The sequence below is a fragment of the Hermetia illucens genome, chromosome 4, assembly GCF_905115235.1.
Source record: "Hermetia illucens chromosome 4, iHerIll2.2.curated.20191125, whole genome shotgun sequence".
In the NCBI taxonomy this organism is placed as follows: Eukaryota; Metazoa; Arthropoda; class Insecta; order Diptera; family Stratiomyidae; genus Hermetia; species Hermetia illucens.
The window spans coordinates 147,338,236-147,355,632 of NC_051852.1; the positions used below are offsets into that span (position 1 = coordinate 147,338,236).

Sequence of the window (17,397 nt, forward strand, 5' to 3'; positions counted from 1 at the left end):
AGCACTCCTTGGAAATCCATCACCAAGAGTGCATAGATGCGTTGCGAACATCATTGGAAACTACCATCTGTCCAATGATATGCCAATCGAAGGAATCCTCGAGGTGCTGAAGCAGAAACTTGCGGTATGCTCCAATCGCATCCGTAGATATCAGAAAAGCTTTCAGCGAAGGACAGACAACACCTTGTTCTTCCAGAACCAACGGGGATTCTACAAAAATCTCACCAACTCAGATAGGGAAAGTAACCTCGATCTGGATCAGGCAGAAGACTTCTGGAGAAGTGTTTGGAGCGAATCCAGCCGTTGTAATTTAGAAGCAGCGTGGCTCCCACACCTTATGCGTTCATGCGAGGCCCTCCCCGAAATGACCATGCCTGACGTAACTAAAGTCGACGTTGAAGCAGCCCTTGACAAGGCAGGTAACTGGAAGGCGCCAGGAGTTGACAAGATTCACAACTTCTGGCTGAGGCAGTTCAAGAGCACTCACAGGATATTGGCAAATCAATTTAATCAGATGATTGCCGATCCTGATTTAGTTCCACCATTTTTCACCAAGGGGATAACTTTCCTCATCCCCAAGGAACAGGGTGTCTCTTGCCTTTCAAAATGTCGACCAATTACTTGTCTTCCTACCATCTACAAGGTCTTCACTTCAGTTCTGTGCGCGAACATCTCAAAACATCTTGATGTTCATAAATTGATAGCTGAGGAGCAAAAAGGATGCGCAAAAGGCTCCCGAGGCTGCAAAGAACAGCTTATAATCGATACGGTAGCTGTAAAGCAGGCTGTCCACCAAAAACGAAACATCTCGACAGCCTACATCGATTATAAATCAGCCTTTGACTCCATATCACATTCGTGGTTACTACAAGTGTTACGCTTGTATAAAATCAACCCGAATGTCGTTCTTCTACTGAGAACAGTAATGAAGAATTGGAGCACGAAGCTATCGGTATCTTCGCAAACATCAGGAGAGATACCAATCAGGCGTGGCATTTTCCAAGGCGACTCTCTAAGCCCACTGTGGTTTTGTTTGGCTTTGAATCCGCTATCCCATCTTTTGCATGAAAGCAAATACGGGTTCCAAGTCAAGCATGGCATATTGTCGAAATGTACATTAAGCCATTTGATGTACATTGACGACATCAAATTGTATGCCAAAGACGAGAACCAACTTCGCTCCTTGCTGGACATCACCATTCAGTTCAGCAGGGATATCGGCATGCAGTTGGGTTTGGAGAAATGTCGCATAAAAACAATTGTTCGGCGAAAACACACCGACAACGAAGGATACAGCCAAAATAACATCCGAATTGAGGGCATGGATACGGACGACGTCTACAAATACCTCGGCATATTGCAAGCAACAACACCTGCTGTGGCAATAATCAAATCTAAGTTGCTGGGGGAATTTGAACGGCGTCTGGATCATGTCCTTAAAACTAAGCTGTACGGGAAAAATAAAATCATGGTAATCAACACCTTCGCCATTCCCGTCCTTCTATACACTTTCGGTGTGATACAGTGGAGTAATACTGATTTAGAAGCTGTCAATAGACGGGTAAGGGTAGTTTTTGCAAACAACAACATGCATAATAGAGCTGCCGAAAAATTGAGGATCACTATCCCACGTCATCAGGGAGGAAGGGGGGTACTTGATTTAAAAACGTTGCACTACAATCAAGTGCATTCTCTTCGTGAGTTTTTCTATGAGAAACAATCCTCTAGCCAAATACATCAGGCTACCGTCATGGCAGATAATAAATTATCTCCTTTGAACTTGAGAAGCAGAGAATGGGATCCCATGTCGAATGTTACTTCAGTCCAACAGAAGATCGACATGTGGAAAGAGAAACCCATTCACGAAGGTCATATAAAAAATGGTTGACAAATGGTGTACTTTTCTATGAGACCGAAGCATTCCTAACTTCAATTCAGGATGCTTCGCTCCCAACAAAAAATTATAAACGGTACATTCTTCACGACTCCTCAATCACCAACTCCAGTTGTAGGTTATGCAGCTGTGAAGAGGAGACCATCCAGCACATAACATCTGCGTGCAGGATGTTGAGCAGTACCGAGTACACCAATCGTCATAACTCCGTCTGCAAGATTCTCTATCAAAACCTTGCGTTGAAGTATAACTTAGTGGCAACCTGCCATCCTTACTACAAGTAAACTCCGCAGAGAATCTTGGAAAATGATCGAGTCAAACTACTGTGGGATCACACTATTGCCACTGACCACAGTGTTAATCATAACAGACCCGATCTAGTTCTGCTTCTGAAGGAAGAACGAGCGTGCTTTATAATCGATGTAGCCGTACCGTTGGACCGGAACACTGTTGAAAAACAACACGAAAAAATCCGGAACTACGGCCCCTTGGCAGACGATATGAAGCAGACCTGGACACTACAAAAGATCGAAGTAGTCCCAGTAGTAATTTCAGCGACGGGATTAGTCCCGCAGAACTTACATAAAGCGCTGAAAACGCTCGATCTTAGGGCCGGACTATACATGGAGATGCAAAAAGCGGTTATCCTTGCAACCTGTGCTGTAGTCCGAAGAGTCCTGTTCGGTAACAATCTGACCTAATGGGTTTCAGTCTTGATCCGCACTGTCTTCGATATAAGATCCATGTCTCTGTAGTGTAGAACCTCCGCGTCATTGGCTGAAGTGTTTGCGACAATCGGGATGTAGTAATACATTTTCGCATGGTCGCACACACTTTGCGTTAAAACGCATCATCGCTGTGATGCGGGCCTTTGGATGTTGCCTTCAGCCCATCTTTAGGGTGGTCGCCCCTCGGTCCGGTTGGGCGGGAAGAGGGTCCGTGGGCTTTTTTAACTATATATCTCGTATCCTAGAGCTTTAAGTATAAAAGGAATTCCCCTCAGTTTCTTTTGACTGACCTTCTCGATAAACTTAAACATTTTTGTTTTGTAAAATTGAATTTTGAGATCCTAATATTAATCCCATCATGCAAATCATACGCAGGTGCTGGAACACAAAATTTTGAACTATTTGAAAACTTTGAAAATAACTACGAAATTTTGTATAGTGTTAAAAATACATACAAATTATATAACGTTATTATAACACTTATAAAAAAAGTTAAAATTTGGAAAGAAATTCAGCAAAAAACCAAAAATTCCTAGTATCAAAAACATGATATAGCAAATCGTATAGTGCATGGATGGCCTCGAATAGACGCCTCCGGTTAATGTTGTAAAGATCAAAATAGTAAATAAAATACAAATAGATGAATCAAATATAAATACAAAACGAAACCTAAACAAAATAAACAAAATGAAGTTATAATAAAAAAATTTAAATCTACAAAACAAGATATTTATGAATTTATCCTAACGTTATGAATCTTTGAGAGAAAATCTAATGAATGTTTTGAATTAGAATCAATCAAAATAAAAATCAAATAGTAAAATATAACTCCAAATAAAAGAGAAATATTACTCAATAGTTGAAATTAATAGGAAATTTTGAAACCTCATTGAAAGTGTAACTGTTGTTGAAGTAAAAAGATATTCAAAATGCCGGGAACTTGTGATTGTGCTAAGAAAGCTGCTGAAGCGGAGAAAAATAAAGAGGCTGAAAGCAATCAGCAGAAAACATCACCAGCTAAGAAAACAGGTATAGTTTAGCACTTAGAAGGAAATATGAATAGCTCTTTGACATTTTTATTGACTTTGGGAAAAATAGAGAATAAATTGAAAATGATTTTTGTTGATGTAATTTCTTTGGATTTTCGGCTTTTATTTTTAATAATTTAGCCTCTACTGGCAGAAAAGTGCAAATATGAATATACATATGCAAAGGTACAGAATAATGGAAAACCCCACATATGTATACAGGATTCAAACGTTCTAAAAATCCTATTTTTAAGGTTTTGTGTAAAACAAAACCTTATTAAAACCGATTCAATGTCTGCCTGTCTGTCTGTCTGTTTGTCACATCCATTTTTCTCCAAAACGGCTAAACCGATTCGAACGAAATTTGGTGGACAGATGGGAGCTATGAAATCCCACGCATACAGCGAGTGGCATAAATTTAGGCGGAGTTTAAAGGGGGGATCCCCATACATCCAAAGGGGGGAGTGGAAAAAATGTTTCAGCGGATTCAGTCGTTATCAAATGAAAGGCCTCGATTTGTACTTTCCGAAACTGATATTAGTTTTGGCGTTAATTGCAAAGTGCGTGAGTAAGGAGTCAAAATGTACGCACTTGAAGTGAGACAGGACCCATTTTCGGAAACTACCCAACCTAAAAATCCGGGGTGGTGCGCTTAGATGAAATCTAAGCCTCAAAATATGTCTCATTCCGGTATCTGGTCAAATAAACTTACTAATAGTATATTACTAACTTTTAGAAATTTACTGTAAAACCCCTCTTAAATTCATCCTAGGACTTCCGAATTGCACCAGCATAGAGGATAATATTTCCTGTATATGTGCTAAATTTCGTGGAAATCTGGCAATTAACGCCAAAGTTATAGCAGTTCAAACTTAGTAATTTCGCGCGAATTTACCGCTTCCAAAGCCATGCAAATCAGATGCTGACGTCATAATTACCCGGAATAATTGACATTCGCCTGAAATATTAAAGTCGCATTTATGAAGAATCCACTACTCTGCAGCTCTTTTTAAGATTTTGTGTAGAACACTTATGTGAAATCTAATCTTCGAGAGATGTCCCATTCCGGTATCTGCTCAAAAAATTTACTAATAGTATATTATCAACCTTTAGAAATTGACTAAAAAACTCCCCTTAAGTTCATCCTAAGTGTACTAAATTTTGCACCAACATAGAGCACAGCCTCGTGCATACACATGCCAAGTTTCATGAAAATCCAAGTATTAGTGGGAAAGTTATAGCAGTTCAAACTTATCAATTTCGTGCTAATTAACAGCATTCTAAGCCATACAAATAAGATGCTGACGTCATAATTAACGAGAATAATTGAAATTCGAGTGAAATATTAAAATTCCATTCAAGAAGAATCTAATTCTCCCTAGCCCTTTTTTATATTTGATGTTGGTTAAATTGTTGGCATTTGCTAATAATATTAAACTCAGGGTGTGAGGCATATGAGGTTGACTGTTTCAATACAGAGCTTTCCATCAAATGATTTATTTAAATTATTTTCTAAAAAATAGAGGCCAATAGAATTTTCAACTATGTGACACGGAACTGTCCGGCTCATTGCTCCTCACATCTTCTTCTGTGTTTCTTCAGCCTTCAGTTCACAAGCGGGGTCGGCTCGTCGTGATCGGTTTCGTCATTTTATTTTATCAAATGCCTGATCAGGATGTAATCGCGAGACCTTCAAATCCCCATCCAGTGTATCATGCGACCATTGTTTTGCCGGCTTTTTGGTTGCTTACCATTGACTTCGATGTTCTCACCAATACTGGTTGTTGAATTCTTGTTAGCGTAAATTACGTGACCATACCATTGAAAACGCCTCTCTCTCTCTCTCTTTTTCCACGATCGGTGTAAACCCATATCGATCGCGGATATTCTCATTTCAGACGTGATCAAAACGTGTCACGCCACCAGTGCAATGAAACATCTTCGTTCCCATTACCGCAAGACGCCGTTCATTGTCCTTTATAGTCAACACTCAAACTATTGAGAGCGGCAGACGGACGACAATGCAGTAAATTTTAGATTTGGGACGTGCGCTGATACGTCGATCACAAAGAACACCAGTTGCGGAATGCTACTTCATTCAGGTGGCGTTAATGCTTGAAAAATTTCATTACGCAGTTCTCCATTGGCTGGTAGCATTGACTCGAGATATTTAAATCGCTCAGTTCTTTCATTGGCAGTGATCTGCCCCTCCAGATATTTAAATCGCTAAGTTCTGGCAATGGTGGTAACCTTCCCAGAACTGAGCGATTTAAATATCTCGGGTCAATGCTATAAGCCAATGGAGAACTACGTTATGCTCCTCACATAGGGAAACACAAAACCTTTTGTCCCTGAAGCGTCAAGCTTCCGGTTTCCCGACTTGTTTTAAGTCTGCCTTTGTTTTTATCGGAACTTGTAGTTTTGGAATGGACGGGCTTTGCCAAAAACAGAAGATAAATTTTCTTTCATCCTTCTTATTGCGCAAATTATAAAAATGTATTCCTGTTTTCAGTTATGTCACTCGCTGTATCCGTGGGATTTCAAAGCTCCCATATATTCACCAAATTTGATTTCATTAGTAAGGAATATTTGAATTGAAAAAATTGTGACTGTTCAAGCTCACAACACAGTACCCATCCTCAGTCTCTCGCTTGTTATTATACAAAATTCCGATGGTTTGGGCTTTGTGAATCACACTACCCAAACGAAACACTCGAGGTTCATTCACTATCAACACACTTAATACAGAGCAAATGACACGCTTCCATCAGCAAGGCAAAACACCTTCTTTTGACACATTCGTACCATCTCGTATCTCTCTCATTTTAATTTGTTGGTCGTTTAGTACAATTTGGTAAACTTTAGCGATGTTATCGTCAGTGGTTGCAATTTTTAGACGTCCCGAACGTTCATCGCCTCAACAATTGTCAAACAACAACTGGGCGTCTAAAATGGCTGAAATTTTGGTGAGTATCTGTCAAAAGATGTGCACCCACATTCCCTAGCTTTTATTGGCTACTGCTGCCATCTTCACGTTGAAGTCGAACATTTTAAAGACCACCCTTTTAATTCTGAAAAAAATTGAAGGCAATCAAATTATTATTAATGAATTTATAGGAGTTCAAAGTTTTGTTTTTCACGTAAATTGATTACCCTCTAAGAGTTCTATGACGTCATCATCATAGAAAGTGAACTCATATGAACACCGGAGTTGAGACGCGATTGTACAATATATAAAAAATTACCACCTGTCGCCACTTTGGGCCACGGTGCTCCTAGAGCAGAGGTGAGACAGCGTCTGATGAGTTGCTTCTGCCCTGGATGAAATTGTCAGTCAACCTTTTGTTCATTATGTCGAAAAATGTTTTGAATTTTTAGCTCTGTACTGATTTCGTCGCGCAAGGAGCTTTCATCTTTTGAAGTTAAGAACGAGTCAAGCCAATTTTTCACATCCGGTTCTAAAGTGTAGCGTTTTACATAGATCAAAACAAATGGTAGTCAAAGGCCACAGGGTCTGGGCTATAAGGTGTTGATGTATCCGATTGGTCAGCTACACATAAGCCCCCTTAGGATTTTATAGTTGCCGAATTGAATCCATTTATCGTCCCCCGTTATGATTCGCTGCAGAAACGAGCTTTTTTTTACCGTCCAAATAATGTTTCGGACTTGTAAAACCGTTGTTCGATATCTCTCGGTTTCAGCTCAGCTACTTTTGGATGTATTCTGCGACTTTGAAACAGCTGGCTGAGTAACTTCCAACATTTTTACGAGTTCTTTTTGCATTTGACACGAGTTTGTATTTCATTTTTCTAAGTTAAGCTCAACGCTCCTTATCTTCAATACCAAAATTAACATTTTTAAATCGTCGAAACCATTCCCTGCATGATTTATCCGTTAGTACAGACTCACCAAAAACTTCTACTAGCATTCGATGCCACTGTCAAAACTTTCCGCAAATGGTGCATATTTCGAACCAAACTGGACATTTTCAACGAAATAAAAAAAATAATTTGTTGTAACAAACTCAAAACTCAATGTTTGGTCGACAGATGTTGACACTTCACGATATGCCAAAAGTGCGCTGTCGCTGTCAATCATCTATGCATAATACCTAGAGTCATCTTTCCGAAGTCCAGCTTCCTTCGCTGCATATCAAGGATACCCAATATCTCTTTTACACTAGAAAAATATCGGATCATAATATCAATATCGTCGGCTATGCCACTATCTGCAGATCGCCCAGTTCAAACGTCGCTCAGTTACAAGGGAGATGCCTCTGCAGGTTTCGGTTGCCAGGTTACGGCATTTTCTGTGGATAGGATGTATGAGCCTTTTACATCAGTCAGTGGATAGTCTATTTTTGTTCCATATGTTTTAGGGCAGTATGTTTATTTACTTTACAATACAGCTAACGGCAACTTTTCGCAGTTCTGACGGTATGTTGTCAACGTTGTTTAATATATATATGGTAGCCATTTACCCCTTGGTATGGCCTATCCCCTGAGACTTCCGTCTTCCGATCACAGTGCGTACGAGTGCCTGGCATGTGTGCAGAAGCAGTTCTACGTTTTTGGTAGTATCAGGCCAGCGTACTCCGATAATATGACGCATCGAGGTGTTAACAAAGGCTTGGAGTGACAGTAGGGGTCGCTTTTCATGTTCTACTCCCATACTCCGAAAGCGGTTCTAGCCTTGTTAATGCATTGGGCAACATTTAATTCGGCAGAAACCACGCTTCCTAGATATGCAAATTAATCGACACCTTCGATGTTTTACCCATTAATGCAGATAGGGAGAGAGAGAGAGTGAAATAACCATCAGACTAAGAACCTTGGCTTTATTGGTATTTATTTTCAGTTCAAATCTACTGGCAATCCTGGCGAACTCCGCTTTGGATCTCAAAATCCTCAAAGATTTTACCTCGGTTCGGCACGTGATATTTTGCGCCATCATATGTCGCCCTGGGAACAGCTATTAGTTTCTCCGGAATGCCTCTCCTGCATAGAGCACTCTAGGTACACTCTCGGCTCACGCTATCGAAAGCTTACACAAAATCGATGAAGAGCATGTGCAGCGAAGATCGTAATTCCTCGAACTGTTGGAAAATGATCCATAAGCTTGCTCTCTGTCAATAAAGCTTTCGAAATGTTCTTTTATGCGTTCCAGGGGTATTTTAGCTATTATCTTTGTAATGGCAGGGAGCACGTAGGTACGCCTCCACTTTTCACACTGAAAACATGTCCCCCTTTTTGGAATCTTGACGATCATCCTCTTCTTTCACTCTCTGTAAATGGTCTCGGATTCCCAAGGCTTCCATACGAGTGGAGGAAGCAGATTTGCACTAACTGCAGATGCAGCGATAAATAACTCTACGGGGGCTTCGTCAAGCCCAGCGGTTTTACTCCGTTTGAATGCATTGTTGGCCAACATAAGATCTTTTCTGCTTAGAGGAACAGTCCGTATCCGCATGTTGCGGTTACTAGCCATTTGATTCACAAGAGGAGGAACCTCACCGGATGTGATACGATTAAGAACCGTGGGGAAGTATCGTTTCCACTCCTTCAGTTCCTCATAATCGTGGATGAAAAGTCGACCGTTTACGTTCTTCACAGGACCATCAAAAGATTTGTGACTGTAGTATAGACTTCTGAAATCATTGCGTTCTGTGGCATCCTTCGCTTCCCTGATCAGCGCAATAACATATTCTCTGTCACGGCGTACACTACGCTGGACTTCTCGGAATTTCGCTTGATATCGGAGTTCAAGCGCGTCACGCCCACCATCACTAGCAAGGATCAATAGAGCCTTCAGTTCCTTCCGTTCATCGATCCGCTTCCACGATTCCGCAATTGAGTCAGATTTTATGACGCCCTTTCGGGACATGGTGGACCTCCTGTATAGTACTCAAAAGAAAATCATGTTTGATAGCAGTCCAATGATCATCGATTTTCTGAGGCGAGTTAGTCAGTATATATTCCTTCTGATCAGCTCTCCCATTGTCGAGTGACAGCTTGATCACACAAGCGATCGACGTGGAACTTAGCGGTCGCAGCTATCAAATCCTGCGGGAAGTGGCGGACGCAACACGCAATCATTTATCTGCTGGATACAAAACCAGCGAATTATCATTACTCTCTCCATGAAGCCACCCATTGTTTTCCAATCTATTACCTTATGACCACCTTTAAATTTGATGTCCCCAAACAATATTTTGACGACATGCTGGGGCAGCGAATCGTAAAGGTGCCCTAAGTGGCAATAGGCAACTATTCTTTGCTGTTTCGTCATTATTTCCCGTTGGAGAATGAACATTGGTAAGACAGACCTTGAAATATTTAATGTTTCTTCGGAGGATGCACACTCGCTAATTGATGGATCTGAATCTCTATATTTCATGTTATGGAAGCAGTAGTCAGGTTGGCTCGGTAAGTTCTCTTAGAAACACACGAGGTAGATGTTAACCTCTCGATTATTGTTGACCCGAATTCGTATCTTGTTTTCGATCCTACTCCGCTTCAGAGCATGAAGTGTGACGATACTGGAGGAGAGAATGAATGTGTAACATACTAATTTACTCTCTATAATAATTTAAACTCCACCTTTCTCTGCTTCTTCCTGTCCGTACCAGGTATCGGCGTCAGGCATCAATTTCAACCACACCTTAAATATCTCACAATTAGCGAAACTTGAGAGAAAGAATAAACGTTCGCTTTGCTTAATCCTCCAAAAATAATGTTCGCCACAACTTTCAATTAAATCTTCACTACACCTCTATGAATCCCAAGTTCAGCCTTTCTATCCTTGCTCATGCCTAGATACCTCGTTAAAGTTGGTTATTCTTTTCTGAAAATTAACTTGGCTACAGGCTTCCATATATTTTCTCATTAAGTAGCATCACAGATACGAATATAGATCGGCTAAAAAAGGACCCAAATTACTTTTTCGTTGGCATCCATTAATTATATTTACTCATTCCTAGCTCTTTCACTAATTATAAAATTTAGGGAAAATTAATTTTCATTTGATTTCAAAAAGTATTCTGCCTCGGGTGAATCGTGGGTGTCTACACTAAATTAGGAAAGAAAAGACGGACAACTTTTTGTAACCCTAAAATTTTCCATTTACTGAAAATAATAGTAGAACCGGATGACGTTGCCTCGAAGAACAGTATTTAATGGTAGTAGAGCGAAAATGGGTCCTAAATGGAGAGCATAGTACATCCATGTCAGGTTTCGTACACAATATCTTGATGAAAATAAATTGCATTTAGTCCGGGGGGTGCGCCTAGTCATGATTCATGTACTTCGAATTTCGTTACATTGAAACATGTTTCAAATATTGGAGAAACATTAAGAGCAACAATTCATTGTGGAACTCACCTCACCAGTTTTACTACCCTCTACAGCCCTCACTGTACATAAATTCAGACATACGATGACGCAGCTGTACGACCAATAGACTAGGAAATATGTATTTTATGTGTATACAAACGTGCAGGTTGGAGGAAGCTCCAAAGGTCCTTACTTATGACAAAGCATTCTTTATAACGTCTAGACAAGTTGTTAAATATTTGATGGCCTGAAAAGGGTGTCTACCAACTTACAACTTCTCGCGGTTCAAAGCCAGAAAAGGATATAGGAGCCACTTTTCGACTGGAAAGTTTGAATCTGTTCAAGAAATGCTTACACGAATCAGATTTTATTTATTTGGGATCCCCGAAAGTCATCAAATAACTTAAAAACAACTTAACAACAAGATATACAGCGTTATTGATTCCATAAATATAAATCAATAAAACTGGATAACGTACAATATTACTGCAAAGAAGTGGATGAAAACTTCACGTCCACCCTGGAAACATCCTTGAAAAATTGCACCATTTTTCCTGGAAGCCAGCCAAGCGACAGTGATGCAAATTTATAAGTTCGCCCAGCCCAAGTTCATATGAAAAATAGCATTCTATTAAAAAGCAATTAAACTTCTATCCAAAAACAATTTTCAATCGGTGACTAATTCCCTTGAAAAGCACAACAGAAAGAAAAAGATAGAATTTCCTATAAAAGTCAATTTATTGAGGAACTCAGGCGTTGAATTGACTTTTAATATTCGTTGGAATCGTACCTGAAGGCTAGATCTGTTTTGGCTTTTTTTCATAAATCCAATCTTATTGACACACGCCATATATTTTTATCGCTCGTGGTGTCCGTTTCCGACTTGAAGAGGGCAGATATTTGTCTACCAGAATACCAAAGAAAGGAAAAGTCTTAAAATAGCAGTCAAAAGTGTAGGAGAAAAGATGAGATATTTTACAAAGAACAATTCCCGTGGAAAAATAATTTGTCTTGGAATATTTTTTTTTATTTGCTTGGCTTACTCTCCTCTGGCTTCCTTTGTCATTATGTATGATATATAGCCATCAGGACTTGTGGAAAGGATAAGGGTGTCATGTCTTCTTTCATTTATTCTAAATTGATGAGCCTCCACCTCTGAACTTTTGCAATTACTCTGGTGCGTTTTTAACTTAACTCTATGTCACACGTTTAGGTATACTTACTACCCTAGTTGCCATAGGGTAGTGGCAACCCTTTGTCAACGTAATTAATTTAGTGAAAGCCCATTACAATGATATGTGTTCCGACTCAGGAAACTGTCTCAACTGCTAAGAGAGCAGGTTTTATTTGTCGCAGATCTCCGTTAATAATCGAGTACATCGTTTTTACTCCCTAAGGCATTCGGTGAAGAGTTTCTCGTCCTTTTAAAGAAATTACCCTTTCTTCGACTTCAATGTAGCGAATTATGTACAAGGACTTCAGTGCTCAAGCTGTTAGTTCATTCAAAAGCTCACCAAAGGACATGTCGGTCGCTTGGTCCTCAAGACTTTAAGCAATAAAAAGGGATCCAAAATTTCGGTGAGAAAAACATCGTCGGGACGTGTTCTTTGCATAAGGATTTTTTGGACAAACAATATACATCCCTATTCCCAGCTCATTACTTTTTTTTATCCAGCCCTCGTGGGCATTAGAAATATTTGAACTTTTAGATACTTCAGTCAAAATTTAATTATCATGCTACAAACCACTCACTTCTCCACATTCAGATAAATACTCCCCATGATGTAGATATCAACAGGAAGCCATTATAGGGTCATGAGTTTTTCATTAAGGACGAGATAGATAATAATAATAATAATAATCGTTGGCGCAACAATCCATATTGGATCAGGGCCTTGAAGTGTGTTAGAGCACTTCATTCAAGACCGTAACGGTACACTAGGAGGCAATGTGGTCAGCATTACGCTCGCCCGAGATTATTACCCTGATTTGACTCAGGTACTCATTCACAGCTGAGTCGACTGGTATCCGACGTCAAATCACGATGCAAATTCCACTGCCATCAGTGAGATTTGAACCGCGACCTTCCGTATGACAGCCTAGTGCTCTAACCACTGAGCTATCCGGACGAGATAGATAGTGAATTTTAACGGCGGATAGTATTCAAAAATGAGGATCTATTGTTTTAGTGGTAAGCGCAAAGGCCATTTCATAAAAACGTGGTAAATTCATAGCATCAAATTCGGTTTTGTACAAACGGCGCCCAATGTGGGCTAATAATATAAACTATGTCCTATCTCATCACAATCTAGCATTCCTAATGAACTCTGATCGTTGCCAGCCATTACGCTCTTATGCTAAAATATAGAGTCATATTAGACCTGAATAGGTGCCTTCAAAAACAAGCGAGAGAGTTCTTGGAAAGGATCAGATTTCCTGGCAATGCATTTCAACTACCTCCACGACTCTCCGAGAAGCTTGCATGTCTCCTGTACTGTTTTATGCCACGTATTTCCAGGGCGGCCCATTCATCCTCCACTTTGGAATAGTGAACTCCATTACACGTGCATAAGTCGCAAGCCCCGATAAAACTCTTCATTTATCATTTATAAGAATGGCTCTCCTGACCGAGTGATTGCTTCCTTCAAAACAACGAATTCCCACGACTTCGACTATCGTCCAATTTTCCTTTTGGCCTTTTTCGTCAACTCTTATCAGAAGACTAAGCTTCATGAAAATTTCCGGCTTGCCCGCCTGCCTTGCCGAACTTAAATGATTCTGAAAACTAACTAACTAAAGGGCCTAAGAACCAAGCTTTCGGATTTAAAACTGTCTGCCTTAGCATTCCAACATCACGTCATCTGCACTTCTGAAACCTGGTTGGATGACAGGAGTTTAGATTCCGAACTCCTCGATGGTTACTTTGTCTTTCGTTGTGAAAGAGACTACACTGCGCTTGGCAAAGCAACCGGTGGAGTTGACCTAATAGCTGTTAAAGATCCAAGAAGGGGGGACTCTTTTACTTCTCCACCTCTACCTATGATTCTGTCACCATACGAGTCATTCCGCTAAATGTATGCCTCTTTATCATATTCTGTGTATATTTTTCCTGCCTCAGCCCGCCTTCTCTGTACGAGAATCTCTTCGACAGATTATCAGAGGTCCTAATCGTTTTGTTTCCCTCACTTCCTTTCATTCTCTGGGGCGACTTTAATATTCCCATGCTCTTCTGGCCCATTATTCCTGACCTTCCCTCCCTCCCTAAAAACTCCACCCACTCTTCCCTTCCTCTATCCACTTTCATGTATACCTGTGCCGCCCTCCACTTTAACCTTTCTAGTAACCTTCCTGTGCGTTGCTTTTCCCGATCCCTTCATACCCCGTCTTTCATTGCCCCTGAGGCTCATTATCCTGCTCTCGAGTTCGATGCTCAGTTATCCCGACTCCGCTCTCCTGTCGTGCACAAGCCTACCAAGTTCAAATTTCGTAAGGCGAACTTCGATGGTCTGAACTCAGCCCTTGCGGCAATCAACAGAGTTCCCCTCCTCTCCCTATTTACGTGTGATCAACACTCAACACCTTCTATACCATTTTATCTGATCCTGTTTCTTGTTACATGCCCTCATCTCCTAAGTGTTTACGCTATTACCCTGTCTGGTTCACCACTGAAGTCCACAAAAAACTACGTCAAAAACATACTGCGAAGAAGAAGTTCCTGTCTTCTAGAACCTATGCTGACTTCTGCTGAGTTTTTTTTTCAAATCTCTACGTTCCTCGGTCAAATCCTTAATAAGCAAGTCCAGAAATGAATATTTGACCAATATTGAAGACTCACTAAAGTGCGGAAACCTCGAACTTTCCTGGTCCCACATTTGTAACTCCCGCTGTCCTGCCCAGCTATCTCCTCCGTACATTAAATTCTCTGGCTACTCAGCTAACTCCCGCGCGCCCCCCCCCCACAACTATCTTGTGATTAACTCTGCCGCTACTTTCCTCAGTCTCTGTTCCCCCTCCTTCCTTCGAAATCCTCCCGCAAGTGGATGTAGCCCGCTCCGTATCGCCTACCATTCCCCTTCTTACCCCTTTCCTTGTCGAGCACTTCATTGGCAAACTTGATGCCAATGTCGGGCCTGGCTACGATGGTCTTCCTACCCTCTTTTTGCTCAAGACTGATAAGTCCATCTCCCTTATCTCTTATTTTCAACAAATGCCTGAAAGGGAATCATTTTTCCGGCTTGTGGAAAGAGGCTGATCCCCATACACAAAAGTGACGATGGAACGCTTGTCGAGAATTACCGTCCCATTTCCCTCCTATCCCCCTGTTCCAAAATTGTGGGTCTCTAGGGTCCCACAGGGATCTATTCTGGACCCTTTGTTATTTTGATTTGTTATCGACCACCTTCGCCTTCCTTACTTGGCTTTGTTTGCTCTATGCCGACGACCTTAAGCTGTTTTCCGCTATATCGTCGCCTACGGATTGTGTTTCCCGTCAATCTAATCTAGATACTCTGGTTCGTTGGTGCTTGACTAATGGTTTAGCACTAAATGTTAGAAACTCTATGTGCTACTCCCTAAACTCCTCACCCACTTCTTTCTCCTACTCCCTTAACAGACATTCCTTATCCTACTTGAGTTACACTCAAGACCTCGGAGTCATTTTCGACAATAAGCTCCGCTTTGACACCCCTTACCTCGACATCGATGACAAAATGCGACTTTAGATTCCGCCGAAGTTTTGCCTCGATGCAGTATGTGATATTTTGTGTTATTATGTGTCGCTCTGATAATAGATATAAGTTTCACTGAGATGCGACTCCTATGATTAGATACATTTTCTGTTGACGCTTTTAAAAATTTTCTCGAAATCGATACAAAACAGGTAGAATGGAGTTCAAAACTCCGCACACCGCTGTCAGCACAAGGGAATCAGTAATAGTAAGAATAGTAAGATTTCCACCAAACTTTCCAGTATCGTGCTACGCAGGTGCCACTGAAACGGTGATATGTGAGTTCGTGGGCCAAAAGTCAGATAAGGGGATTTTAATCCATTGGTTTCTGTATGAGGGAGCCCCACATTGAATGTGAGAGGACGTGTTCTCCTCGAAGCATCCGCGAAGCCAGACATGGTATTCACGAATGTTGGGACCCCATGCATTTTCTAAAGAAAGGGCCTGAGATCTATAGTGGACCTAACAAACTTACGCCGGTCAGCAAGAGGAAAACAGTCAACTACGTGGCTGCTGAAAAGCGACGTTTTGCAAAAATAAAAAGAACTAGTTCAAACAATTGTCCGAAGTTACCGATATAAACCTTTGGAATGAATCTCACAGCAAAATAGTGAAAAGGCTGTTAAAACCACCGTAGGTAACCACGCTGCGCTTTCTCTGAGAAATTGTTACCGCTTTCTTTCTTCACCACGAAAACAGTGGAAAGCAAACGGTAGTCCTGATCAACGAGTGCATGGTACCTTCAGTTACCGATTCGGCTGACATAAATATTCCTGAATATTTAGCGAGCTACGAGAATTCCCTGTCATGCTCTCTGACACGAGGCGGATGACGACCCCAAAGAGTACGTCGTTAAAGTGGAGGTACCACAGGGTTTGCTACAGAGTCTCCTCGTGTAGAATGTAGTACTTGTATTTGCCATCCCAGAGAAAAGGCTGCAATTGTCGATTTTGCCAATGGCTTGGCTGTAGTTGCAACAAAGCACCCAAAGAACATGGGGGCAGACAGTGATAGCTGTAAAAACCTGGCTGAAGCAGGCGGATGAGAAAATGGAAGGAGTCTTTGTAACGAACCGCAGAAAGAAGTACAGTATAAAGGAAGTCGATAGACATGTGGTCGTCTCTAAGTCGATTATAACCTGATGGTGATAATTAATACTAAATTGAGCTTTTGGGAGTACCTAGAGTGTACTTGTCAAAAGTCAGCTAGTGCCATCGTAGCACTTGCAAAAATGTAACCAAAGTGGCGCGCTTTTTAGAACCAGTGTGTTTTTTTTTTTTGTGTAGAGGGGTTTGCAGGCTTTTAGAGATGGAAGCAGGGGAATTTAGTTTACTCTCTGAAGGTTGGTGGCGCTTTTAGAACCATTTCGGATGAGGTAGTACTGATGGTGACACACATGCTCCCAGTCACCATTCAGACGAATGAAATGTAGGCGCGGTACCATCCAAGATGTGTGGAGTAACGCAGAAATACCTTAACATCAAAGTCGCATGATCTCTGGCAACTTCACTGATACGACTCTTCAATATGTTCGTAAACACGTAGGCTCATTCCCGACATTAGGGTATGGCTTGAAGCACAGTAGATCTACTATAGGCAGTACCCTTACAAAAATGACCCCACTTGCAAATGTGCTTGCAGAAGCTTATCTGTACACATCAGAGACGCTAAACAAGGAAAAGGCATAAT

General features: G+C 41.0%; 1 protein-coding gene across 3 annotated transcripts in view; it reads left to right on the forward strand.

The window, feature by feature from the left end:
• LOC119655212 (solute carrier family 12 member 4) overlaps positions 1-17,397 on the forward strand; it is a 497,211-nt gene that overhangs the window by 122,744 nt on the left and 357,070 nt on the right. Inside the window, exon 1 of one of the 3 annotated variants that reach the window (XM_038060986.1) lies at positions 3,317-3,651. The exons of 1 other annotated variant lie outside the window; for it this stretch is intronic. In XM_038060986.1, coding sequence (XP_037916914.1) covers positions 3,552-3,651 — 100 coding nt within the window. In that variant the 5' untranslated portion in view covers positions 3,317-3,551. Of the gene's footprint in view, positions 1-3,316; positions 3,652-17,397 lie in introns of those variants that run through there. One more of the 3 variants, XM_038060989.1, reaches the window with a different exon arrangement.